This window comes from Syngnathus typhle, linkage group LG15 (genome assembly GCF_033458585.1).
Source record: "Syngnathus typhle isolate RoL2023-S1 ecotype Sweden linkage group LG15, RoL_Styp_1.0, whole genome shotgun sequence".
In the NCBI taxonomy this organism is placed as follows: Eukaryota; Metazoa; Chordata; class Actinopteri; order Syngnathiformes; family Syngnathidae; genus Syngnathus; species Syngnathus typhle.
This window is the reverse complement of record NC_083752.1, coordinates 3,490,747-3,501,231: the sequence shown is the minus strand read 5'-3', so window position 1 is coordinate 3,501,231 and position 10,485 is coordinate 3,490,747. Positions and strand designations below refer to the sequence as shown.

Sequence of the window (10,485 nt, the reverse complement as noted above, 5' to 3'; positions counted from 1 at the left end):
ACTCACATTTATTCTACATTTATTTGACTTGTGACTTCATATATGATTTCCTTTCTCTTGCTGTAGGCGCGCGTGTGTGTGTAGTAAAGGGATAAATCTGACATCTGGCATGCAACCTGAAGATTACTCCAGCACATCTGCTGCTTAATCCCAAACACCAACAGGAGACAAACCACACAAATTGTGATCACAGGATGTCACTGTAGGTAGACAAATGTTGCCTTACATACTATATTTGAAATGCCATTATTTTATAATAATGTAGTTGATCACCAAGAACCAAAATTGGTATTTTATTAGGTGGCAAGGAAGAAGCCACTCAGGTTTTGTCCATATTTATATAATTGTCTTAAGTCTTAATTATGTAAGGTGGAAATAATGTTTGCTTGAAGACTTCCGGTGTTGTCTTATTTTGAAAGAGCTTTGCGGATGTGGCTTGCTTTCACTTTGAGTCGCATTAGTTGCTGTCGCTTGTGCAGTAGTGTATCCGTGTTGACTGTTCGCCAATTTGTGGACTTTTCAAGACTTTACAAGGATTATGTTTGACCTGGAATTTGGCTGACAGTCATTTGGGACTGGACTATATTCGTGCCGCTGCTTCTTTGGTTCTTTTCAAGCTGACATGATGTCGGTGGCGGAGGTAGTCGAGGTGACCTGCGTTATCATCGGAGGAGGAGGATAGGAAGAGCCTGGGGAGAGTTCCAGATGCTGACTGCGGTGTTGTCACCATGGACGCGATGGACCTGTTGGTTCTTGTGGTTCCGGTTCTGCTGTTCCACACGTGGCTTGTTGAGGCTCAGGTTTTGCGCATTGGTGAGTTCATCACGCACTTGTCGTTCAGAATGACTACATCATTTCCAGGTCTGTATTTTTGTTGTAATTGCGAAGGATAAGTACTATTTTATTTTACATCAATATTTACAGTGGTTCCAAATATTTTATCCAAACTGTTCTATTGTTTTACATTCTGTTACATATTTATTTATAATGTGTATTTTTTAATAAAACCTCATGCTAGTTTTTGTTTTGGTTCTGCTCCTATTTTCCATGACACCAGGCGGCATCCTGGAGACACGCGAGCGTGAGCTGGTGAGTTTGGACGAGTTGGCATTCAAGTTCGCTGTGAACAACATCAACAGGAATAAGACACTGATGCCCAACGTCACGCTCACCTACGACATCCAACGCATCAACCCCAAAGATGGCTTCGAGGCCTCCCGCAGAGGTAACACCAACATTTTGTAACACTGGATTATCAAATTATTTTAATTGTATTCATCCATTTCAGTCGCCCCAAAAATGGTTAAATCAGTGTAAGTGCAGTACTACTGTGAAATCATGCCCTCTAGTGGCAATAAGCAAACTAACAAGGACCAGACCTAACTTGTCCTTTTGCTTTGTTAAGTGTGCGACCAGCTCTCCCTTGGCGTGGTGGCCGTATTCGGTCCATCTCACAGTTCATCCGTGAGCGCGGTTCAGTCCATCTGCAACGCTCTGGAAGTTCCGCACATCCAAACACGGTGGAAGCACCCGTCGGTGGACAACCGGGACACCTTCTTCATCAACCTGTACCCAGAGTACAGAGCAGTCGCCAGGGCCGTGCTGGACGTTGTCACCTTCTTCAAATGGAAGAAGCTCACCGTTGTCTACCAGGACAGCACCGGTACGTAATGGCGTTTTACACTATACGCTAGTGGAGTTCGAAAAACATTTGTTGTGTAGGTCTGATGCGCATGCAGGAGTTGATCAAAGCTCCCGCCAAGCTGAACCTGAAGATGAAAATCCGCCAGCTGACGCCCAGCAGCCAGGACGCCAGGCCTCTGCTCAAAGAGCTCAAGAAGGACAAAGAGTTCTTCATCCTCTTTGATTGCTCCTACAGCATGGCCTCGGAACTCCTCAAACAGGTCTCAAAATAACACCGCATGTATGGATTTATAATCAATTTGTTGTCAGAGCTCTTCAAGCAGGCCTCTCACCACGTTTTGCAGCTTTCGTCCATGGGAATGATGACAGAGTACTACCATTTCTTCTTCACTACTTTGGTGAGTCAATTATATGTATGCAAGCACGAAAGGATCCCAGATCCATGCAGGTTAGCTTGCTAACTACTACTATGCTACTTCCTACTGGGTATAGGACCTGTTTGCGTTGGACTTGGAGCCGTACCGTTACAGCGGGGTCAACATGACGGGCTTCAGGCTGCTCAACATCGACGACCCCTGGGTGGCCTCCACCTTGGACAAGTGGGCCATGGAGAGGCTGCAGGGGCCCAAGCAAGACGGTGGACTCATGGACGGCGTCATGACTGTAAGAAAATACACCGAATTCAGATTGTGGCGGTATATCATCTCACATTTTGAATGCGTTCATCACAGACTGACGCGGCGTTGATGTACGACGCCGTGTTCCTGGTGTCTGTGGCGTCCCAGCGAGCCACTCAGATGACCGTCAGCTCTCTGCAGTGTCACAGACATAAGCCTTGGCGCTTTGGACCTCGGTACATGAACCTCTTCAAGGAGGTACGGCGCTCCAGAGATGACATATTCATGCACTTGGACTACTGGACAGACATTTCTGCACGTGTAAAAGAAGTCAAGCACTTTGCTGCCTCATCCCGTAGGCGCAGTGGGACGGCCTGACAGGCCGCATCGTCCTCGACAAGAGCGACGGCCTGAGGCGGGAATTTGACTTGGATATCATCAGCTTGAAAGAAGACGGCACCACAAGGGTGAGTGAATGGGTCCGCCTGCTCTGGTGATCCATTGCAACATGTTAGCGCTGTCATGCTAACTCACATCTTGTCCACTCAGGGTGTCGTGGAGGGCGTGAGTCGCCTCACCAAAAGATGGATCAAGGTTTGTTTCCTAATATGGTCGTGCTCTTCCTGTACAGCCAAGTGTTACTTTCTGACTTGTTTAACGTGCTTAGCGTTTATCGCATCAGTGATTTTGCTCTTTAGCAGCTGAGGCGGGATTTTAGGGTCCAGCTGTCACATGCCTGATCCCCTCTGTGCGTGTGTATTGTGTGTGTGCAAGTGTGTGTGGATTATTGCCGGCATACGCTCATTCACAGTCTCACACCCATCGTACATTGCATGAATGCTCTTCTCCACACTTATTTGTATTCACTGCCACCTTGCACGACAGAAATAAACACATAATCCAGAGCTGAAAAGAATTCCACTTCTCTCCCCGTCCAGATCGCCACGTGGAGCTCGGTAAAAGGAATAAACCTGGTCGAGAAGTCAACGGCCAATAACAACGTGACCGACTCGCTGGCCAACAGGACGCTGATTGTCACCACCATCCTGGTGAGGAGGAAGTGCAAGAAGGACAGGACAGAACGTGACGAGTTTGTCTTCTCAGGAGAACCCGTACGTGATGCACAAGAAATCCGACAAGGACCTGGTCGGGAACGACCGCTTCGAGGGTTACTGCCTGGACCTCCTCAAGGAGCTCTCCAACATCCTGGGCTTCACCTACGAGGTCCGCCTGGTGGCCGACGGCAAGTACGGAGCCCAGAACGACAAGGGCGAGTGGAACGGCATGGTGCGGGAGCTCATCGACCACGTGAGGGCGCGGTCAAATCCGCACTTTTCTTATTGACGCCACCAATAAGAAGTCGGGAGCGCTAGAGAAGCCATATTTGATCTCAGGTGGCCGACCTGGCGGTGGCACCGCTGACCATCACGTACGTGCGCGAGAAGGTGATTGACTTCTCCAAACCTTTCATGACGCTGGGCATCAGCATCCTGTACCGCAAACCCAACGGCACCAACCCGGGCGTCTTCTCCTTCCTCAACCCGCTGTCGCCCGACATCTGGATGTACGTCCTGCTGGCCTGCACCGGCGTCAGCTGCGTGCTCTTTGTCATCGCCAGGTAATCACATGGCTTGGCATTGCATTTCGTTCTTCTCCGCTCTCCTTGATTGGTTTGGTCCTTCCATCATCAGGTTCACCCCTTACGAGTGGTACAACCCGCATCCCTGCAACCCGTCATCCACGCTGATCCAGAACAATTTCACCTTGCTCAACAGCTTCTGGTTCGGTGTCGGTGCACTCATGCGACAAGGTCAAAAAAATAAATGGCGCTAGTTAAAAGTAGCTAGCTAGTCAATTAGTAGCATTTAGGATAGTGTGAGTCATCTTGTTGTTTCAGGTTCCGAACTGATGCCTAAGGCTTTGTCCACACGGATCGTCGGGGGCATCTGGTGGTTCTTCACTCTAATCATCATCTCGTCCTACACGGCCAACCTGGCCGCCTTCCTCACTGTGGAGCGCATGGACGCGCCCATTGACTCGGCCGACGACCTGGCCAAGCAGACCAGGATCGAGTACGGGGCGGTGAGGGATGGCTCCACTATGACCTTCTTCAAGGTTTGTCGATTGTTGGTTCGATCCAGAAGCATTTTGGCCCAGCACGAGTGAGTCGAGCTTGACTTTAACCCGCCGGATTGCGACGGGTGATTACGAGCGGCCGGATAAGACACCGCTGCCCGTGTTGACGGCTTGAACAAATTGAATCAGCCGGATGAGATTTAAGAGCGCAGCTGCTTCATTTTGTCATAAAACACCCGCACGTAAACACGGTAGTGCATGCGTTTATGTGCGGCAGAAATCCAAGATCTCCACCTATGAGAAGATGTGGGCCTTCATGAGCAGCAGGAAGAACACGGCGCTGGTCAAGAACAACCGGGAGGGCATCACGCGGGTCCTCACCACCGACTACGCCATGTTGATGGAGTCCACCAGCATCGAGTACATCAGCCAGAGGAACTGCAACCTGACCCAAATCGGAGGACTCATCGACTCCAAGGGATACGGCGTGGGAACGCCCATAGGTGAGGAAACGCCGGGAAGATTCAGCGTGCGAAGCCAGTTACAACCCGGCTACATAAAACTTACAGGCTCTCCGTACCGAGACAAGGTGACCATCGCCATCCTTCAGCTGCAGGAGGAGGGCAAGCTGCACATGATGAAGGAGAAGTGGTGGCGAGGGAACGGCTGCCCCGAGGAGGACAACAAGGAGGCCAACGCTTTGGGTGTGGAGAACATCGGCGGCATCTTCATCGTGCTCGCCGCCGGCCTGGTCCTGTCCGTCTTCGTGGCCATCGGCGAGTTCATCTACAAAGCCCGCCGTAACGCCGACATCGAGGAGGTGAGCGGGGCGGGACTTCACGCCAACGCAGGAAGCCTTCCAAGTCACAGCTCCGTCTTGTCTCTTCAGGCCTTCTGTTTCTTTTACGGCGTGCAGTCCCGGCAATTTCAGCGGCGCGGCTCCACCTCATCTTCGGGCACGTCCTTGTCCACCGACCTGGAGAGCGGCAGGCTGCTCGGCGACGACACAGAGTGAACGTGGAAATACGAGGTTTGTTTCTTTTTGGAACCTTCGTAGTCTACCGCACTCCAAATCCTTTTTTGGGCCGCCACCATACTTTACCCCCATGCAACGATAAAAACGTAACAAATTAGCTTTGCTCAAATGTGGTCACAATTGGATGACACCTAGTTTTGTTGACTCCGAAATGTCGTTGTTTCTTTCAGCGGGTCTCAATGGACAAAATGGCCACCTGCTCGCAACCTGACACGGAGCGCTCGAACTCTTAAAATACATATTTTTTGTCCATTTTTGTATCCATACCCATTTTTGCGATTCCATTGATTATATTTAATTTTCTTGTAAATGTAGCCTAGCTGTATTTGGAAAACCTGATCTATGACATCATTGACCAAGAAAGTTAAAAAAAAAAAAATTGTGCAAGTATATCCTGTATGCCCCTGACACAGGTTAGTATTTATCTTTGGGAACCATTCTTAATCTCTTCATGTAATGACTTTTTTTTTCTTTTTTTTATGTATGGCGTGCAGATTAATTCCGGGATTGAGCGTAATAGCCGGCCAGTAATCTCCCCAAGCAGCACCGCCACGGCGGACGGTGGTTCTCCGTTAAAACCCCGAGCGACTGTATTTATTTTTTACTTGCCTCGCCCCCTCCCGTCAGGGTCTAATCCGTCATGAATGAGGGCAGGGATTACACCGCTGACCTTGGCATTCAGCACGTCTGAGCGCGGCGCGATGACCTCACCTGAACGACACGCCGGCTATCTTGGGCCCACCGACGCGGCGCGTTAAAAAGCTTTTTGCGGCACTTAACGCTCGGCGCCTTTCAGATGAAGTGCTGCTGTTGTGAAAAAGGTTTTTAAAATCATTGCCCAAATTAAGATGTTCATTACGTCCGCCGAGAAGTTTTTGTTTACGAGAAACTACCAAATAGGACGAAGCTACAGTATACTGTGTTATGAAAAACACAAGGAGCACAAATAGGTTCAAAATTGCTGTTAGTGTTTCATCATTTGCATTTCACAACTGAAATAAAAATCCAGTTTGCTCTGATTCTTTTCTGTTTTCAGAATGGCCGTGTTATTGTCTGCTTACTTGTTGCTAGGCAGACATCAATGAGCTAAATTACATCTTCGAAATACTGTACTTTTTTCCCCTGTATATAACAAATGATGCAATACAGAATTGAAGTAAATTTGACTTGACTTGAATTCCCCCAAATTTTGTTAACTGTTAGTTTTCTGTTACAGTCCATTTGGGCCCTACTGGGGCAGTGATCCATCAACTCCAGCAGGTGGGGCTGTGTCGCCAACAAAAAAAAGCCTCCTTTGAATTGCACTTACCGCCACCTACAGGCCTGGAGTGATCAACTATGCGCAATGATGCAACACTGTATTACTGGAGAGTGTACCTAATGTAGTGGCCTGGCGTGTGATATTACACACGTCTTGATGTTTCCTTCTGCCATCTTTGCTATTTTAGTTATGAGAGGCCCGTATGATCATCGGGGCGGGAGGGGCCAAGGGTCAAGTCATGTCATCCGAGACGTTTTATTGTGAAGGGTTGGGTGGAGGATAGAGGGCAGGCGACAGGGGACAGGGGGGGGCACATTGCTGATGCTTTTGTCTAGTTTGTGTGCAGACAGGAGCGTGTCTAGACGAGACCCCCGAAGAGAGCGGCGTGAGGAGGAGGAGGAGGTGGCGGCAGCGGGGGGGAAGGTGAAGGGGGCCAGAACCAGCCCGAAAGCTCAGGAAGCTCTGTGGACCGGACCCTGCCAGACCTTTTTGTGTGATTGCTTTGGAGGGGGCTGCTTCAGGTACGCTCTTTTGTTTTGCTTTGAATGCGTGGGTGTGATGTCATCTTTGATTGACAGCTGTCAAATGGACACAGCAAACCTTCCAATGCACCATTTTGCATGATTGATTTACTGATGCGATGCAAACGCTCGCTAGTTATTAATGACTATATCAGTCAGTAAGACACTTAACCAGCCAGTTAGTTAGTCAGTGAGCAGGTAGAAACTTCTAAGTTATATTTCAAGTTTATTCCTTCCAAAAGAGCTTCATCAAGCCTAACAATGATGATGTTCTACATCAAGAACTGTGACGCAGGATTAAATGATCACGTCAACCAGAAGAGTGTCTCCTGATGCACCCGAAGTTCGGATCTCCTTCAGCCTCGACCACACCTCAGGTACGTCGGACACAAGTGCCGTTTGATCATTTAAGACGCTCCAAAGCCCGACTGTGTTTCCAGCATGTGTGGAAAACACGCGGCGGATTCCGACCGCAAAAAATGGAGCTCGCGGGCCCTGCCCACCGCCACCTCATTCACTATTGCGCGCTGCAGCCGTGACAGGTGTTAGCACATCCCCCGCCCCACCACTCCAACCAAACCCCTGACCCGGGTTCATCCTGCAGGCCTGTCATGTTGTCACGTCCCACATAGCAGCACAAATGTTCTTCTTGTTGTTCCGCGCGGCGGCGTGGACACTTTTAGAAGGTTGCGTCACACCCGGACGGAATTGTCGCCGCGCGTTCAGCATGACTTCACGCACCGGCTGCATGTTTGATTCTCTCTCTGCTCCTGCACCTGCCAGACACTTCATTAGGTACACTATCTTAAACTATCAACAAAGCCAAGACAACTAAGCACCTGCTTAGTGTCTCGTGTCCACTAGGGGCACCCAAGATCTATTAAAGATTAAGATTAAGATTAAGATTAAAGTCCCAATGATCGTCACACACACACCTGGGTGTGGTGAAATTTGTCCTCTGCATTTAACCCATCCCCGTGTGATTTTAATCCATCCCCTGGGGGAGAGGGGAGCAGTGAGCAGCAGCGGTGCCGCGCTCGGGAATCAGTTGGTGATCTAACCCCCCAATTCCAACCCTTAATGCTGAGTGCCAAGCAGGGAGGCAATGGGTCCCATTTTTATAGTCTTTGGTATGACCCGGCCGGCCCACAGAGGCATCCTACTTTATTTGATTTTTTTTAATTTGCACTTTCAACTAATTGATGTGTGCCATGAAATAAAATTAGGAACATGTGGCGACACCAGTGTGTATTTGTTTTCAATCGACAGACACACGAGATGCCGAGGACCGCGCTCAGACCTTCCCGGATCTCGAAAAACGACTTCAGGTGTGTTGTCATGAAGACAAAATAAACGAGACTGGGACACTGAGCACAGATTAATAGGGAGTCACTTATTGTATTTCCTTTTTTTTTTGGGTACTTTATGTTAACTTCCATTTTATTCCTGGTTTAGCCAGTGTCGCCGTGTGTATCTCTGAAGGAGAGCGTGCATGTGTACAAGGAACACTGCAGGATGGCGAGGGAGTTCCACCAAGTCAAGCATGACATCGCCGCCCTGGAGGAACGCAAGTGAGTTGCACCGTAGCCAAACTGAATTTCTTATTTACATCATCACTTTGATACAGCTTATATGTTGGCACGTAGCGCGCTATTGCTACGTAAATAAAAAAAAAAAGCTACGCACAAAATAGACTCCGTTGAAAGGCATCAATCATCCAGACGTAAACAACCGATTAGCCAAACAATCTGCTCTCGTCTTTTAATAGAAACGTTATTTACAGTCCGCCGCAACCCGACACAGCACAGCGACTCCCTCCGACACGATTCAAAGTCACAGACTGAGTCAGAGCAATGGCTAGCCTCTATGAGAAACAATGTATTTGTCTATATATACCAATGGGTGAGTCATGCCTGTCGAGGCGGTTCGGCCCACTCGCCACCTGTAAGCGTGAATCATGGCTTTTGACGGGAATGTTGCTGTCCGACTTGTCGAGCGTCTCCTTGCGCACGTCAGAATTCCAAAGTGGATTGCAAAAACTGACGTTAGCATAGAACAAAGCAATCAGACCTGTTCACTGTATACGGCCAAGCCTCGCCCATCCGGCTTGTCGATACCGTTTGCTTTCACTTTACAAATGATGTGGGTTTTCCCGTCACCAAGTTCTTTGTCTGCCTGACTAACCCAATTGCCATGATTGTTTCTTTCAAACTTTCTGTTTTTATAATGCAAAAAAACTTCTGACTTTTAATGCCATGTGACTTAAGATGGTGTTAGCATGTCCAAGCTAACGTTCTAGCACGCTAGATGCCTTCATCCTAGTAGGACATCACCAAATGTATTTGTCCTCCCTGTCGTCATCTTCAGGTGTCAGCTACTGGCCGAGCTGGTGGAAGACCAGAAGGTGGCGGCGGAGATTTCCCGCCTAGAGGACGAGTTCCGGCGTCTGTCAGAGGAAAACCGCACGCTAGTGACGGCACACGGAGAGCGCTCGCGGCAACTGCAACGGCTACGCAGGCCCGACTCGTCCTGACCGCACGCTCGCCTAAAAACTGGTCTTCTTCTTTGTTTTATTTAATTTTTATACGAGCCATACACACAAATGCAATGTCGTTGTTGGGTTGGTGCTCCGACGTCGGCAACCATCTTTGTAGAATCAAAGATTAGCATTTAAAAGTGTTAGCCGCTACGTTGGTGTTTTCATAGGTGCTGCATGGAGACAGCCTAAATGCTGTGATGTGGTCCAAGGTGGAGTCAAACTTCTGTACCCGACCTCGACTATACACAGTATGAGTATGGTGTGTGTGAGAAAACTAGGATTTCTGAACGTCTACGCCGCTCGAAGTCTGACTAACATTTTCTGTGTTTGTTAGGTTTATGCTTAAATCGATGGGCTTCGTGTTGGGTTTAGAATCTTATAATTTAGTGTCAAAAACACAAAATGGGGATGTGCAAATTCGAGTTGAGTTCTCATAGGCTGAAATATGCCACTTTTTATGCAGACTCAGCTGGTTTTCGTTTTTTGGGTGACTTCATTGGGTTGGTGGAACAGAGTCATGTGACGGTGCTCGCGGTGGAGTACATCAATCCCAAAAGTTACTTAAGTAAATGTACCAAGCCCTTATTTGCAAGCCCTTGTCACGGCGAGAAGGAAACGAGGCGAGGTTGCCATTATTTGCCAGATGAAGGGAATGTAAGCACCGATGTGTAGGAGCTGAAATACAACAATCTTTCAATAAAGCCAAAGTGGACTCCATCGCGCACGCCGACTGGCGTTCTTCCATGGAAACAGGAAGTTGATTTGAAACAATCACTTGATTGGTTGCTGGG

The 10,485-nt window shown here is 48.6% G+C and overlaps 2 protein-coding genes across 5 annotated transcripts; both read left to right on the top strand.

The window, feature by feature from the left end:
• The first annotated feature begins 58 nt into the window (after positions 1–58).
• grik1a (glutamate receptor, ionotropic, kainate 1a) lies at positions 59–7,042 on the top strand. Of its 2 annotated transcripts, XM_061299849.1 has the most exons (19): positions 59–202; positions 618–813; positions 1,058–1,225; positions 1,406–1,663; positions 1,723–1,904; positions 1,989–2,042; positions 2,137–2,307; positions 2,376–2,519; positions 2,621–2,728; positions 2,811–2,855; positions 3,200–3,310; positions 3,366–3,569; positions 3,656–3,879; positions 3,953–4,071; positions 4,159–4,376; positions 4,615–4,840; positions 4,907–5,157; positions 5,227–5,367; positions 5,544–6,392. In XM_061299849.1, exons 2-18 carry the CDS (start codon positions 729–731, stop codon positions 5,350–5,352), a joined length of 2,694 nt encoding a protein of 897 aa, XP_061155833.1. In that variant the 5' UTR covers positions 59–202; positions 618–728; the 3' UTR covers positions 5,353–5,367; positions 5,544–6,392. The 2 variants fall into 2 exon arrangements, with proteins under 2 accessions (XP_061155833.1, XP_061155834.1); XM_061299850.1 differs by lacking the exons at positions 59–202; positions 5,544–6,392 and adding an exon at positions 6,970–7,042 and having other exon boundaries at positions 218–813.
• Positions 6,997–10,411, top strand: map3k7cl (map3k7 C-terminal like). Of its 3 annotated transcripts, none has more exons than XM_061299885.1 (5): positions 6,997–7,155; positions 7,438–7,532; positions 8,425–8,483; positions 8,611–8,726; positions 9,523–10,411. In XM_061299885.1, the coding sequence occupies exons 2-5, from the start codon at positions 7,457–7,459 to the stop codon at positions 9,686–9,688; spliced, it is 417 nt and encodes a 138-aa protein (XP_061155869.1). In that variant the 5' UTR covers positions 6,997–7,155; positions 7,438–7,456; the 3' UTR covers positions 9,689–10,411. The 3 variants fall into 3 exon arrangements, with proteins under 3 accessions (XP_061155869.1, XP_061155870.1, XP_061155872.1); XM_061299886.1 differs by having other exon boundaries at positions 7,003–7,155; positions 7,398–7,532; XM_061299888.1 differs by having other exon boundaries at positions 7,013–7,155; positions 7,451–7,532.
• Positions 10,412–10,485: the final 74 nt, after the last annotated feature.